Genomic DNA, 16,847 nt, shown 5'->3' on the forward strand with positions numbered 1-16,847 from the left:
GTGCTTCAGTTTTCTTGCCATCCTGCACTAACCACTATGCTACCTGGCAGGTTTTTTTAAGTATAGTTTTTCAGGATTTGGGAAAGCTTTTTGGGACAATTTGTGCCGAATCCAGGAAGTCGTCTGAAATGTGAACCACGATGAGCAATGACACATGGAGGAAGAAGACCCTGGGTACCACCGGATCATGGCTGCAGCAGCCACAGCCGCTGATGGGCACCGCAGTTCCTCCTCCGCTGCGGCAGCACAAGTGTTCGGGAGGTCGTGCTGTGAGCGGGGCAGGTTCAAAAGTGAGACGAGACCTGGGCAAAGCTTTTGTTCCGGATTCAGAGCAGGGCCTGCCATTTGGGGAGCTTTGGACTGTAACCATTGCATGGGGAACAGCTTCCTTCCGACTTTTTACTCCGATGGAAGAGCCATAAATGAGATGCAGCGTTTAGAAGGTGAGGACAAACAAGTTGAGACTGTAGGAATTACACTGTAAACTTTGAAGGGTGAAAATAGTTAATTCTTAAAGTAAGTTACTGTAGGAAGGTGTGAGCTCTCTGTCTTTAAGGTCCTTAAAGACGCCTGTCTTTAAGGTCCGCATTAGAAGGTGAAACCTAGCAGTGCAGTCTGAGAGCCCTCAGCTGGGGACAGCTGTCTGAGAGAAGAGCAGGGCCGCTGATGAAGAATAACAGGATCCAGCAGCATCCAGGCATGGTGTTTCTGACTTAATCTTCCAGCAAAGGATGAAGAGAGTGGTGTGAATAAGAAGAAAAAAGTAAAGGACAAAGGAGAGAGAGTTGTATGTCAAGCTAGAGTGCAGATTAGAAAGAATTCTTCTCTTAAGTGTTTCCATTCATGCAGTGTGAATCGTTATGAAAACGTATTTGGCATTTTACCCAGTACTGTTAAAACTCTTTCCATGGAAACATGGAATCAAAATGCATTTAGCCTCGTGGTAGTTGCACAGATTCCCCTTTCTGTTATCGCTCTCAGCCTGCCTCCCCCTCACACACACCTTTTTAGGTGGTCCATCTTCCCTTATTATACCATTTTCATGCAGAGATGGAAATCTCAGATTTTTTCCCTCCAGCATCTCTGCTGTTACTGCTCGGTGTCGTGTGCACATCCTGGTGTGGCCCAAAGTGCCTCAACTGTGTTGCAGAATGTTTCTGGGATCAAACTGCTGGTAAAACGTCAGGTGAGGTAAAAACCTGGTTGCTAACTAAATGTTTGCCTTTCCATGCAGCATCCTTGCTCGCTCTTGGGCTTTGCCAGGGACATCTCTCCTGCTGCCTGGTCTGCGCTGTGCAGAGCAGTCGTATGGGGCAGTTTGGCGGTGATGGAGAGGGCTTTAAGCTTGGGACTGTGAAACAAGAACAGATGGGGAGTGTTGTAAAGGCTGATTAAAATATGAGTCTGGATAGAAGGACTGAGTGATTTGGTATCCAAGCGTATGAGATCTAAAATAAAAAAGCCCTTGACTGCTATGGAAGGGAGTGGGTTTGGCTGAGCAGAGGCAGCTGCAAGTCAGAACTAAAAAGCCCAGGGACCGAGCAGTGCGTTGGTGTTGTGTTTGGCCCTGGTCAGCCATAGCTGTCCTTACTGTCATGGGCGCAAATTCATCAAAACTTTCAAGGAAAGGAAACTTTGAATTTTGGTAGAAGACTTGTGCTAGTGATCGGTCACACTGAAGCAGAGGTGATGGCTCCAAGGGCAGATCCTGTAAAAAGCACAGACAGTGGTGACGTTTTTGTGGACACCCCAGAGCAGGTAGACGTAAGGGATGAGAGTTTCTTCTCACTGCCGCTTACCTCCCTCCATTGCCAGTTTGTTGTTTTTACTCCTGTGGTCTGTGTTTTGGACTTCTGCTTTGGAATAACCCCAACATGGAGGCTGTAACAAGAATGTGACAGAGTTTTGCAATGGTTTAATAAAATATACTTGATCAGCTGTATAGGAATTAGCAGACGGGAGCAAATTCTAAACCAGGCTTTCTTTTGCACCTGGTCTCTCACAGCTAACAAGGTTCTTCTTCCACCTTTTCTTTCTGCTTCACTTATGCATTAAATTTATGCCTAAATAAGCATGAGTTTGATGCAGCTAACTTTCTGATTTTCTCTTAGAGTGGTGAACTTAGCTGCTCCCTCCCTTCTTGCTTACTGTGTTTATCGTCTTGGTGCCAGCAATGTACTCAGCGAAAATGAAGGCGGTAGCTATGCCCAAGAGGCTCGTCCAAAAGACAGAGCCAGTGTTTCTGGGTTATCTCGTATGCTTTCTCTTCTGTTTGTGTAGCTTGAATCAGAGGAATTGTTGCTAGCCTGTGTTTAACCTGAGTTACGCTGCTCTCCTTTCAGATCTGCAGGAAGGACCGATGCTTGGCTTATGATCTCCTCAGCCTAGTTAGATATTATTTCTCCCTAAAGACTTTGCCTTGGTGTATACCCTGATACCATTACAGCCACAACAATAGTAGTTTCACCTTATTTATGCACTTAGTTATTTGAGGGCATATTCTTACCTGCAGGAAGTACGGCACCTTTTTCAGAGACCGCGTGCCTCCCTGTCCTCAAGCATTTCCATCTCCTACTGCAAACACTAATACTGTGTTCGTAAGTACCGTGGCGCTGGGTCTGCCAGTCTCATTTACCAGCTGAGTATGTTCTTCCTTCTTAGATGTTGTCCTTCCAGCTGGTGAGATAAGAGGCAGGAACGTGAAGCCTCACCCTTGCTAACTCATTAGTCTGAGCCCTGGTTCTGAGTCTGCTCAGCGTCAAGTGACTTGTTTTTCTTCTGTCTGAGACTGTACTTACCTCCATAAATCACGAGAAGATCATAATCCTCACTTACTTGACACTGAACTCTTGCTTGGTTTCTTAACACAGCTGGACACGCTAAATGCCTAAAAGTGGTTGGGTGGGATAGTATTTCCAAAATACACATTTCTAAAGGCTGGAGGTGCAGTTCTCTGAAACATGGGTTTTGATCTGAGATCTTGTGCTTGGGAACATAAAAATCTCTTCTGCGCCTCCAAAATATTATACTGCAGGTCACATTGATTCTTACATGGGCAGGGATGGGCTGTTAAAGTCTGCTGAGATTAAAGAAGTGTTTCTTGGTGTTTTGGTCCACTATTATTGTTATTTTTAACTCACTGCCCGTAACAAGGTGAGGAAATGCATACTTACCTGCTTGCACAGGAGGAGGTGGACAAGTCTTGGCTTCTAATGCCTGCACGTGAAGGGTGAAAAAAGAGCAGTAACGTACCTTTTTGAGCCTTTTAAAGGAGAAGGACGGTTGCTTACACCATTTCCAAATAATTCCCACCCGCAGATGCCTGAAGGGAGACGTTGACTGTAAAGACTGGGGTTCCACAGTGTTAAAAAGGGAAAGGGGGAGAAAGAGTCCTTTGCTCCCTGCTGCATGGGCTGAAATGGGTTTAGTTAATTTTGCAAATTCTGGTTTTAATTGTGTTTTGGGGAGACATGGAGAGAAACCTCTAAAGGCTTTTTTGTTCATAGCTGGAAACTTAGGGGGACAGCATTGGATTTGCTTGTCCAGGCTTGTTTATTACTTGTTTTCTGTCTTTGGGGGAAGCTGAGATTTACTTCCTATGTTGTAACGATGCAAAAGGCACCCAGAAGAGTGTAGATGAATCCTCTGCCTTTGTTATAAATGTAAGTATATAGACGAAATAAATAACTTTTTTCTGGGCTTAAAATCCTTACACTGCACCAGACAACAAAAATTTGCGTCTTGGAGTAGCTCCTAGAATTCTTTAATGCTGAAATATCTCCTCCGCTTGCAAACCTGGAGCTCTCCTTCCTTTAGATAGGCGGTTTCTGTTTAAACTGGCTTTTCTTGCCACTGTCCTTTTGGGCAAGGATTGGCACAATTCAGTCAATACTGATGGTGACACTAGGACTATATGGCAGGGAAATAAGTTTTAAAGGTAAGACCAAACAAGTTCCTCTCTGTTAAAAAGAGCAAAGCGGGGAGGGGGGAAATCTGTGCTCGGAGTATTGCCTTTCTCTGGCTCTCGATAGTTTGAGTATACACCAAAAAATGATTTTTAGAACACTTCAAAAGCTTTATAAGTTGTTTTCTTCTCTTTCAAGAAAACAGAATTTATATAGAAACATATTGTCTCAAGTAGCAGCTGAATTACATGTTTAAAAATAGGATATTTTGGTTTAATTTTTATTTTTTTTTTTTTTTTTTAAATGTGAGCATTAGTCTCCCAAGAAAAGTACATTCTGTTTTTATGCATGTCTTATTGTGAGCAATGCATGTTCCCTGCCCGGTAAGTAGTGCTGTCTGGCACATCGAATACCTTTTGGCAGGTTGGCTCTTACAATATACTGTATGTTATCTTTTATGGAGGAGATGTCGGCAGATGTCTGGATGCCGGCACTGAAAATAGCGGGAGGGGAGGCAAGAGAAAGCCGGGGTTTCTTGTGGAGCGCTGCTGGAAGTGGAAAGGGGAGCCATGGAGGGAGATGGGTAGCGGAGGGTGCTGGGGGCGAGAGGTTTCGCTCCCCTGTGTGGGGCAGAAAGCAGCTATAGCAGGGGACATTTTAAGCCAGTATTTAGGTGAGAGAGTGAGATAACGTAGGTGCCCATTTGGGAGCTGTATTTCCTTTATTTCTTGTCTGAGGCTGGTGAGAAAAACCAGACTTGGGGGGATATTCAGACTTTTTTTTGTCCCAAACTCCCAGGGAATGGGGCACTGACTGCAGTCGCTATAGAGAGACCAAAGTCAGGAAAGGAGCCCAACTAATATTTTCTTCCAGTCTTACCGATTGACCTAGCCAAAATAAGCATGAAATAACAACAGCTGTTGAAAAAAGTCTAAATCATGTGCCTGTACCAACAGATGTTTCCATAAGCCATTGATTTTTAGGTTGTCCCAGCTTAAATAAATACATTCTATATGTATTCTATAAATACAGTACAGGGGTGAAAAGGGTCAAAAGGGTAAAATATATCTAGGAGAGATTTCTCTACTTAGGAGAATTTTGTAAGCTGTCAGTGAAGCTGTAAACAAAGTTGCACCAAAATATATAGTGGCTTTTAGTTTAAATTGTGTCTTTTTGCTTGTTACTGGCTGCTTGGGTTAACAAAGAAAATATTTTTCTTTCAATAGCTTTCAGATCTTTTGCTGGGTATTTTTTCTTTTGCGTCTGCATTAAATAAGCCCATTTAACAAAACCTGATCCTCTTATAAACATGGAATAATGACAGTATCCCACATATGGGTTTCATTAATTTTTGCATGTTTTGAAGTTGCCTTTTTTCTCCGAAAGGCTAACTTCAGAAACAGCAGAGATTAATGCTACATAATAGCCAAAATGACTAGCTGAGCAGTCAGCAGTTCTGACTTGGGATAGAAGGGGTTTCTAGTTAAATTATTTAACTGTTGCATAACGAAAAGGGTATTTTTTTCTGTACAGAATGATGCTGCGTAATCTGTACTCCTCCCAGTTGCTCTTACTGGTTTGCTTTGATTGAACTGGCATCAGTTCTGCTGATTATCTGCAGGCTTTCTCGCTTCTGAGTCTTGTAAATGTTTTGGATTTTAGCCTCGAGAGAGAGATCCAGAACATTTCCCCCATTCTTCCGAAGAAAACAGAACCAACCCTTTCCTTGTAGTCTCTGGTGAGAAATTTCAGACGCTCCATTTTCCTTATCTGCATCGTGGCGACCTTTGCAGCTCCTGGGATAGCCCAAATCGGTAGGGTAACTCAGGGAAATGGCAAGGCTCACAGATATAATAAATGCCGGGGTTTGACTTTTTTTGGCCCCAGTTATCATTGTCTGTTGGCTTAAGTTTGTTTATTTATCTGTTGATTAAAGCTGTTAAACGTATGGAAGTGCAGCAGCTGTGGCAGCTGGGGAATGAGAGAGGGGGGCACGAAACCCCTGTGACTAAAGTTTTCCTAAAACACCTGTATTGACCCCAAATTCCCAGTGTTTGCAGGGACATTCCCTACCTTTAACTGAGTGGAGAGGAATGGGAGACAGGGTTTGGATCCATTATTCCTGTTAGGAATTATCCCTGCCACAACAAATGTTACTGTAAAAGGGGTCTTTGAAAAGCTGGTAGAGGACATGTAGCATAGGTTACTTTATAACCTTAGAAACAAATATTTTATTATTTTTCTGGAGCAGTGTCAACAGTTGAGAAAATTCCTCTCTTCCTCTTTTCCACTAATGATGATGCTTCCACATATCTGGCTGTTAATCATACATACGAGTTGTATCCTGAAATTCTTTTAGGAATATTTTCTAAAATTGGGCTAAAGAGAACATATTTAGCGTGTATTGGTATAGCAGTCTTTAATGATGGCTTTGTGGATTCGATGGATCCTTACCCTTGCATGTATGTCTTTAGACCAGAGAGATAAAAGTGGGGTAAAAACAGGTTTCTTCCTCAGGGTCAACATTCTTTCCTGGGCTCTCGAGCTGTAAAGACATGTTTGTTTAATATTCTTTACAGAGGACTACCAAGGAAACGGATAAAACAGTGAGCAAATGAATACTCATGTGGTCCTACAGCAGACCTCCCAGGCAGGAGCTGGAATCCAAATGCCTCCTCTCAAAGTTTGCGTTGGATTTTATTTCAAGTTTCCAAATGCATGTAGAGAGGGCATGAAAATATTGGTTGGATGTGAGTGTAGGTAGGAGGGTGAGCTGGAGTGTCTGTTACTGCTGGGGAGAGGGGGGCTTGGCCGCGCTCAGAGCATCTCAGTTACCGGTCGGTCTGAGACCCTCCTCCCGACAAAGCAAACAGAAAAATTGGAAGGGCAAAACAAATACCTCAGTGTCTTCAGTCTCCTGCCTTCGTTAGCAGCCAGGCAAAAAAACTGACCTGGGTAATATGATGGGTGCCTTTGTACGGCGCTCTGCTTTCCCACCACTTCCTCTCCCAGATTTTCAAGTCACAAGATGAAAGAAGAGATAACTTTTTCCCTTTTGACAGGGTGCCCGGCCAGGACAATACATGGTCGTGTGGGCTTCCCAAGGGCTGAGTCTTAAGGCCTTCAATTAAAAGGGGAAAGAAAAAAAAAGAAAAAAAAAAAGGAGGGAAGCTGAATCATTTTCTGGCATGATTTATTCATTTGAATGACCCTTCCCTGTTTTTCAAGTAGATTACAGTGACTTAAACTGGAGGCATAAAAGAATGGTAAAAGTTGAATAATTTCCTCAGCTCAAGATGTGTCATTTTTATATTGTCTATTAATTTTACTCGGTGATACCATACGTCATTTTTGTTGGGCTTTATCCGCCAATTCATCTATGTAATCTGCTATCCTGTCGCTGTTTTTAGCTAAATACATAAGTTCTTTAGATAGAAGCATCCACCAGGCGTATCCTGGAACCTATCTCTTATTACGGCGAGGCATCCCGGGGTGGCTCCGGCGATGTCCATCTGCTCCTGTGCTGTGCCTGCAGCAATGGGTATCGAGCTGTTATTTTGGAAGACAAGGTGATGTTTCCTGCACTCGGCAAATGCGAGGTGGTCCGTTTTCCTGCACAAAAGCTCACCCAAATTTTTAACCTCATACTTCAAACTGTAAGGCTTTTCTCTTTCTGGAATTTGTTATTATGGAAGAATGAAACATATGTTTTTATTTGTGTAAATCAATACTTTCTTGTATCCTGTATCTTTCCCAGTCATGTCAGAACATGATTTTTTATTACGCACGGTATAAAAATGACAAGTTCCTTTGAGTTTTGCATTTGTGAACTTTATAGATAATGAAACATCCCCTTCTTCTTGCACTTGGGACAAACGCAATGATCTCCTGCTTAAATCCTCTGCAGGATGAGTTACTAGACGTTGCTTGTTTGGATTTGGTGTGGGTTGAGCAGACCTTCAAATATTTGATGGATACCCTGTGCAAACCAATTTCGAATGGCTTGCATAATGTTTACGATGGTTTGAAAACTCCTATAAATACAATCCACTATTTTAAATACTTTTATTTATATCATTATCTTTCCAGATCCCAGAAATTGTAATCCTGCGTTTAGAGTGGGTGGCATGAATCACCATAATTAGCAAAGATTATTGCCCATTGTGTGCTGCATGTAAAATTTGCACATTCATTACCAGCAACTGAAAAACATGACGGGGAGGGGAAGCTAAGCTAACATGGCCAGCTTTAGTGCTGGATGAGGTCAAAAAAGTGAATGTCGTTTCTGATGACCCCCATCAGCTCCAGCTGTGATACCAAAGCAGTATCTCCCATCCAGATGTCTCGGTTGAAAATTGTACTATTCCTTACGAAAGACCCCAATATTTTTGCATTTTATCCATCTATCCGTAGATAATTAGACCTCATGCCCTGGTGTGAAGTGCCTGCGCGTGGGAGCAGCTGAAGTCCTGGAGGACGCAGGGCATGTGCAGCTCAGGTTGCTTCTGGAAGGCTGATTTTCTTCTTCAGGTCATAGCTCAGGTGCTCCTTCACAGCCTGTTTTGGGGACTGTTCCCACTTTATCCCCTCATGTTTTCCTTTCCCCGTTTTTAGGATGCTGGAATTCACAGGGTGAAACACCGTGTCCAGTGTTTGACAGCAAGTAGTATTTCTCTCGACTCCCATAACAGGCTAAATAAATATCTGTGGCGTGGTCCAAGATCCCACAGCACTTCAGCCAGCCAGACATCTCGATTTGCAGTTATTTTTGGTAAAGGCAGAACTAGATGTTGCAAACTGATGTAAAGTCAGCTGAGGGGTTGCTAATCTCTTGCGTGGGATGTGTTTCTCCCGTAGCCATTTGGGAGCAGTAGGATGGGCAGTTGACTTCCTCTGGAAGGATGTTCAAGCATGCTCTGTGGCAGACCAAAGCTTCAGCATTTTTCCGAAGGTTATTTGGACAATAGAAATTCCTGAGAAACATACACCGAGTCTCTGAGAAATATGAGAAAAGGGAAGGTCAGGAAATGGCTGAAGGTCTCTCAAGGTGTTTTTGTATTTTCTCAAAACACGCGCTCCATGCATCCATATGTCTGACAGCTTTCCAAGCCCTCCTCGTTCCTCCATTGTGGTTCTTCAGCTGCTTATTACGTAGTTATGTCTCTGAGCTCGAAAGCAGGCTGCAGCTGTACGGTGGTTTGTTTGGATATAAAATTCAGCTTGGTCGTGTCATCCCAAAGCGCAGTATCACTCTGCGAGGAAATGTCTCTCCAGACCTTTGCGTGAAGATATGAATGATGTAAATAGGGAAGTTTCAGGAGAGTCTGGGCTGCCCCAAACTGGAGAGTAAAACTTGTGTTGGTACTGTTGGATGATTTGCCCCAAGGATTAATTCAAGCTGGTGAATCTTGAAGCGTTTTAGGTCCAGGATTGTGAAGGTTTGTTGCCTGCATTGCTGACCTTCCCCCTTACAGCAACATGGCGCTTGCCACGGCTGGGATCCCTGTGACATCTCATCATGGGGACTGTCCACATCCCTCTCTGTGAATCCTCTTCTTTCCGTGCCCTACCTCGTAGGGGAATCCAAAATCATGACCAGCCTTTTGGGGCCACCGCGTGAAGAGGATGCTGTTTGGTGCGATGCTGGCAGGTCTTGCCATGGCCAGAGGGATGTGGCCCTGGACCAAAGTGCCACCGCAGAGATGTGGATGGACAGGCAGGGTGCGAGCGGGTCGGTCACAAAACTCTTCTCAGTCTTGCAATGCTCCTGCAAAAATGAGAAATGCATTATCTGACAGCCAGAGCTCTTTACCAAGGTCTGCAGCATCAGTACTCGCCAGCATTCAGCAACTGCCCGCTCTTCCTCAAAATCCACGTTCGAGCATCCGTCTCAGTGTCCTCTTGCGTGGGTGCTGACCTGTCCCCCAGCAGACACGATGGATGTGCGATCCCTTCCAGATTGGACACGCTCCTCTTACAGGCTTTTTGCAGTATTAGAGTGCAGATTTCCTTTGCCTTATTTAGTTTTAGGAAAAAAAGGGGTTTGTTTTGTCTATGCCTGCAAGTGCCAGAAACATAAAATTTTTTAAAACCCTTTCCAAAAAGCTGATTTCTTTTAAGAAAAGAGCAATTGAAATTGTAATTCTTCTCTCTTACTGTCTGATGAATTTATTATCTCCCGTGTTTAGTGCCCAAAAGTGGGTTTTGACTTGCTTAAAACAGGGAGAATTTTTCCCTTTCATCTACTGCTCCATTAGTTCATATCAGAGCCGCAGTTAAAAAAGTTAATATGCCTGAGTATTTCTGCAGATTGCATCATTTTCAGTGTTTCATAACGATATGGCAATAGTAATTTGAAACAGATAACAATAGTGCAGTCTGTTTCAGAATAACCATGATTTCCTTGTCATTAAGAGGTCTGTTAGTGGGTAGAGGAGGAGGAGTTTTATCTGGATGAGTTACAGATCATATGGTGCGATCGAGCGCCTTCCCCCCCCCCGCCCCCCTTTTCCTTCCCTTGAAATCCGCAGCACTGGACTTTGGTTTGGATATGAAACGATTGGATAGTTTCAAACTCCTGTCTGCACAAAGCGGCTCAGCGCTTCCAGATGTTTTCAATAAGGAGCCCAGAACTGTCGCATCAGCAGCCGGTGGCCCGGGCTGCTGCTCGCTTCTCCGCTCCATTTTGAGCAACTCGCCGAAAAAAAACGAGAATTATTTCTTCGTTGGAGTAGAGTTTTTTTAAATTTAATCTGTATCCTCTGATTGTCTGGTGCCTTGTGTTTCTGAGCATAAATACTATATACTGTGTAAACACACGTATGGCATTCAAGGGACTGCTTTAAATAGATGGACAAAGGAGGCTGGAAACCTTTGTTCTGCTTCGTCCGGGCTGAGTCTGTCTTCTGCGTCTGCTCGGCGTGCCCATGTGTGTATGAGGCTGGGAGCAAGGCAAGATTTCTGGCCTCAAACAATGCAGCAAAAGCCCCACCTAACGTGGGAAGCCAGTGATGGTCTTTCAAGCCGGGGGGGCGGGGGCGCAGTTTGTCTGGCACGTTATCTTCTATTTGTTTGTATTACATTTCTCCCCCCCTTCAACAGTAAAGTCTGGAAATGAAGATGAGATGGACTTTGGGTGTCTGTAGTCGTCATTGGCCTCCTGATCTTGGCTGTGAGTCAGGAACAAAACCACAGGAAAACTCTTGGAACAAATTAGGGATTTGGAAGCTTAAATTTGAAAAGAAAAAGAGAAGGGAGAGAGGGGCATATATTTTGTGAGTTTGTTTGTTTGTTTGTGTTCATTATTTCTCTCTGTTGCTGAAGGTGTAGAGAAGTCCAGAGGGATCAGTTGGCAACCTTTACTAGATCAAGACACGTAATTACGGAGGAAGGCAGGTCGTCATCTCGATTCACGGGTGGATGGGTACTGAGTCCTGGGACGCGGCCTGTGCCCGGAGGCACCCTGCCTGGCGCTGGCCTGGCAGCTTCCCTGGCCAGCTCTCGCCACCTGCCTATGCCTTCCACCGGAACTTTCTGTTGCCTCCTGCCCCGTGAAAGCACAGGTTGGGTTACTTGTGGCTTTTGGCCATAGCAAGATGTTGGTGTATAGCTCAGAAGAACTGGCCTCCTCTTTTTAACTTCCTGCTGTGAAGGTTGCACATCTCCCACTGTGTCACCCACCTCCTTTGGATAGAGGTGTTTCTCATATCTCCTTACCTGTAGGAAGGGTGAGATAATGTGAGCCACAAAATTCCAGGTGTTGATGCAGCAACAAGTTGGACCTAGGTCGCTTCTCTGTGGAAGATGCGCTGTTGCAGTTACTAGCAATGCTCACATGGCAGTCTCCTCTGCGAGGTGGGCATTGCTTGAGCCCTGCAGTGAACATCTCTTTCTGGGAGCCAGAGGTTCAAAGGTGAAGTGCTTTACGTGGAGTGCCTGAACAGAGCTGTGCAGTTGTCATTTGGTTAAGTCTTGGCCTTATATAAATTAATTTGAAAACAAAATGAACTGCTCTATCAGTTAAAAAAAATATGGGTGCTCCGTAATGAAACATTACAGCATCATTGAGGCACAGCCACTGCTGCAAATTGCTTTACCTGAACTAAAGTCACACACTTTGTTTATCGGTTCCTGCCTTGTAAATATAGATTTGAGGAAATCCCTGCCTTTTATGGTAGTGTTTGAAGGGCTGGAATGCTGTCACAGCCATTTCTGATTCCTCATCTCGACAGGCACATGATTGCTGGGATTCATTACTTGTGGAGAAAACTGGTGGCTCCAGAAAGTCCCCAAAGTACTACCACATTTCGTGTGTGTCCTAATACTGAAAGCAGAAGCTCCACTCGCTGTTAAGGAGTCATTGGCTGAGATCTCGAGCTGGGGACTGTATCTGTAAGAGAGCCTCATAGAGGAAAACCTCTTCAGTTCAGCTGGTGGTGTGGTGGAGATGAAGCTTTGGGTTGTGAGGGAGAGACTGGAGCCTAATCAAAGCGAGGGGAGATACCTCGCGTTGAGTAGGTAAGAGCATACCTGTGTCACTTACTGGGAGGAGCTGATCCATTGCAAGTCCCCAGCCCACTCCCATGCATGAGGACATGTTCATGCCGCGATGCCCAAAGGTGGACCTTCCAGTGGTGACTGACCACCGTGCCACCAAGCCGTGCTGTAGTCTTCGGAAAAGACACCCTTCTCATTTTGCTTACTGAGTCTTAAGTTGAGAGGGCAATTATGCTTTTGTGTAATCTGTCAGTACGGATTGGGGCTGTCATATCCAGGAGAGCCCAAAATAGTACTTTGTGTTTCTGTAAACTCCCGTTCTTCAGTGTTTTACCAAACAGGTGCGCAGAGGGGTCAGTTCCCGTGTTACTCACAGGCAGGCTGATCTGCAGTGGTTTTGGGTGGGCAGAAGACTGGGTAGAACTGGAAAGAGAGGAGCTGGAGTGGCTGCTCGCAGCGGATGGGGTCAGACCTACAAACCCTTAACTAAGCTCCACGAGTGGAGCGAATCCCAGAAGCAGGAGTGGGGCCAGTTAACCCCACGCCGCCGAGGATGGCTCGTGGAGATCTACAATGAAGCGTTGGGTTGATAAGTGCCGTTTCCGATGTCTGTGTTTCCTGCTTTGCAACACGGGATTAACAATTCCTCCGTTTCCAGCTTTTCTACCCAGAAAAGCAGCAAGTTCTGCTGGCTACAAACTCCCAACCACACAAAACCCCCCATTCTGCTTTTCTTCTTTCTTTTTTTCCTCTTTTTTTTTTTTTTTTTTTTTTTCTTCACCGCCCCCCTTCCCTTTTGAATCGGTGAATGAGAGAATGTCTAAAGCCGGGGAAGTATGGAAAGATTTCATCCCTGGAGAGGTCAGGGTGGGGTGGAAAGCGGAGGGGGCTGCAAGGGGGCAGTTTGAAAACAGGAAACCATGTGGCAGCGTGCGCAGGGCCCAGCTGATGTGAATGAGCTATTGAGAGGGGAGAGACGCTCCCACCGGCCCAGCATTAGGAAGACGGAAAAAAAAAAAAAAACCAACAAAAACCAAACACTTTGAGTTTCTTTTTAGAAAAGAAGAAAAAAAGCTCTGCCTTTCAGACTGGAATAAAAGAGGGAAAATTGTATTTTCTGGAGAGCAAGTTGCTGAAATCTTTTGCTCTGTGTTGCAAACCAGAAAAAAAAAAAGTAAATGGCTGATTTCCTTTTTTTTTTTTTTTTTTTTCTGTGTGTGTGTGCGCACTGATTAAATCATAAGTTTCCATTGCTGTTTCGGGGAAGCGTTAAGCCTGAAATTGTCTTCACCTGGTTTGGGGGAGAAGGGAAGAGCCTTTTTACCTCTCCGAAAACACGTCCCTTTACTTCTCAGTCTCTTTTTTGGACGAGCAAACACACCGAGTGCCTGCAGCCGGAGGTGGAAGAGGTTGACGAAGAAAAACTGCTGCTTTTTCTTCCCCCCCTCCCTCCCCTTTTTTTTTTTTCCTCCTCTCTCTGAAGAGATGAATCACGCTCTCACAACTGCAAAGAAATTTTGAAAGCTGGGAGAACACTGGTGCGGGACTAAAAAGGCAAGTAGTGACGTCCCAGGCCAAATCAGGGGGGAGTGGCTTTATTTCATTATTTTCTTTCCTTTTGCCCTGTGCTGTCATTAGAAATTTAAACTTAACGCAAAACCGAGCCCTCCTGTCTGGTGAACAGTGGACCGACTCGAAAGGAGGAAAATACCTTTTTTTTTATTGTTTCTTTCAGTGCACGAGGGCGTGAAAGAAAAAACACGTTGGTGACAGTATTTACATTGGATACAGTGATCGGCTCTTTTTTTTTTTTTTTTCCTTTTTCTCCTGAATTAGACCCGCCGTGGCTGAGCCTACCTTCTGCCTTCCTTCTTGGAGTGTCAAGGTTCCTGCTGCACACATCTGGCTTTTGTTCTCTTTTCGGGCAGGATTTTCATTCTGGTGCTTTTTGGATATCAAAGTTGTCTGGAAAACATTTTTTATTATTATTATTATTACTACTATAACAGGAAGGCTGATACCATTCTTAGCAGTTCCGCAAAAAAAAAAACTAGTAATCCTATATGTATAAAGCTCTCTTCAAATATCTTTTGTTTGCTATAAGTTCCTGTGTTGCCTGTGGAAGCGAATCTGTTCCAAGAAGACTTTATCAGCTGGTGGCAGCTCTGGGATTTTCTTTTTCCAGTGAAGAGGCTCGGAGAGGCCGGTGTGCTGGGACACAGGGACTCCTCTGAGCACGTATGTGAGAGGTCTGGAGTGCGCTCGGCCGTGGTCAGCCCGGGGTTCATGGTGGGCTCTGCTCCTTCGCTCCTGGCTTTTTGGACAAAATGTACGAACGCCACAAGAGGCGATACAGCCTGTGTGACATTTCCAAGGTGGACAGGACTGTAGATGTTGTGTTGTTAAAGGTATGATGTTTATGTACGCTTATTTACGGGTTTCTTTTACAATCTCGAAGGGGTCGATCTGTTCCCCGCTGTATCTGTCCCCCCAGCTGGACAGTGCAGAGATGGGGAACAGGTGGAAGAGCTCTTGCCTTCAGCCTGGAGATGGCTCTGAGTGCTATCAAACCAGTTCACGCCAAATATTATTACGCCTGCAACCAGCTAATCTCTTGTGGGATGCGGTCAGATACTGTTTTGGAGGGTTCTCTCCAGCCATCTTCCCTGTCCTCTGCCGTTAAACGGTCCCCTCCTGCTTTGCGACCTTCACCGCCTGCAGGTGGGTTTTCTGCATAAGGTGCCGTTAGGCAAAGGGTTTTCAATTCCAGTGGGGTTAAAATGTACGTGTCCCCTGAAAGATGTATTCTGCCAAAAAAGGCACGGTGGATCATCCTTTGCCTCTGTCTTTTGTTTGCGTTTGAAGGGAGTTGCTGTCGGTCTCATTGTTTGGGTGTGAGTTTTGTCTGAGGATGGGTTGGAGCAAGAGCCAGGAGTGGCTCTTGGCTAATTGTCCCAGTGTGTTCCTCCTCTAATCTAAAATTAGCAAGCGCTCCACCAAATGGCACAATGGCAGTCTGGGAATGTCCTGTCTCCCTAACAGCTTCTTGGAGCTTCAGCAGTTTCCTGGCAAAGTGGATGGAAATCGGAAGGCAGCCAGAGGGACTGCAAAACACAGCCCAACTTAGAGATCTGAACTCCTGGAAGAGCATTTCCATTCCCTCTCCCATTTTCTCTATTTTCTTAGCTGAGGCAGTGAGTTTCTGCATGATCGTATGGCTTCCTTTTTTGTGATTTTTGCTTCATGCTCCTGTTTCCAAGTCAAGATGAGAACGTATAAAAAAGTTTACTTTCAAATGATCTTTGTTCTACTTTATCTGCGCTAAAATAGACCTACCACTTGTTAACTTGCTTTGTTTAGGAATGAAAGTATTTTCATTAATTCCGTGTATCCTTTGGTTTTCAGTAACACAAATAACCCTAACTTGTTTTCTCTACTAATTCAGTTTTGTTGAGTATTTTTGAACTCTCATGTTAATGATGCTGTTGAGGATTGAATCCCATGGTATTCAATCTCTAGACACCCATATAAGTAATTTTAAAAAAAAACGTAGACATGTTGTGCACACACTACTGGTGTGAAATGACTGCTTAATAATTCTTGGGAGAGGACCTGGTACCCCTGACAAACTCGGGTACTAGCACAAAAAACATAATCTTTTTCTTTATAAAGAATATCTGAATGCCTGGGTTGAAATGTCATTCACTATAATTATCTGACTTCAGTATTTCTGATGTCATCGGTTCCCTAAATTAGTTTTTGTTCAGCAAAGCTTAGATTTTTTTTATAACAAAATGTGGCTCTTGTTAGTTCCCACTAATATTTTCCTAACTGAGTTTCAAAACTGTGGGTTATGCTGTCTGTTCCTGCAAATGACTCAGTGCCCATATACGTGTGCGTGTGTGCACGCATTGCTGCGCCCAACACGGGCTGTACAGCCTGCAGATGTTTAAAATAGCAGGGTGCTAGTGACAGCTAGAGTTACAAGCAACTTCAGCTTGATTTTTAGTCGTTCTTCATGTTCTAGCTGTTTTCTATAACATAACCGGTAGATGAAATTAAATTCTGATGATCTAGGGAGCCAAGCCAGCGCTCGAGTGCGTCAGGGGCAGATCATCTCCTGACGTTAATGGGAGCTGGATCAGACCCTTAATGAGGGAGCTGCAGGGGCGGGGTTTTTCATTGGGTTTGTTTTGAATTAAAATACTTAAATAAAACTGTACCTCATCTAGGTCACTATATTTTGGTGAGTTAAGAGGACAGGATTTCTTAAGTGTCAAGTATCGAAAAGCAAGTAAATAGCCTTACAACAAAAGCAAACCCAAATAGGATCCATCAGGAGTGTTAGACCTGGATGAATTTGTATCGGGATACCTGCAAAGCACTAAAGAGCTTTTGGGTTGGCCTACAGATTGACTCAGGCAAGATGTCTTTTCTTCAAGTGGT

General features: G+C 44.3%; 1 protein-coding gene across 13 annotated transcripts in view; it reads left to right on the forward strand.

Annotated features, from left to right (window-relative positions):
* The window catches only part of AKAP13 (A-kinase anchoring protein 13), a 104,177-nt gene that overhangs the window by 14,123 nt on the left and 73,207 nt on the right, over positions 1-16,847 (forward strand). Inside the window, exon 1 of one of the 13 annotated variants that reach the window (XM_054213447.1) lies at positions 10,733-12,422. The exons of 9 other annotated variants lie outside the window; for them this stretch is intronic. Coding sequence is in view for 3 of the 4 variants with exons in the window: in XM_054213444.1 (XP_054069419.1) it covers positions 14,729-14,809 (81 nt within the window). In the remaining variant the exon portion in view is untranslated. Of the gene's footprint in view, positions 1-10,732; positions 12,423-13,669; positions 14,810-16,847 lie in introns of those variants that run through there. 3 more of the 13 variants (XM_054213444.1, XM_054213446.1, XM_054213448.1) reach the window with 3 other exon arrangements.

The sequence above is a fragment of the Rissa tridactyla genome, chromosome 9 (genome assembly GCF_028500815.1).
Source record: "Rissa tridactyla isolate bRisTri1 chromosome 9, bRisTri1.patW.cur.20221130, whole genome shotgun sequence".
Lineage (NCBI taxonomy): Eukaryota > Metazoa > Chordata > Aves > Charadriiformes > Laridae > Rissa > Rissa tridactyla.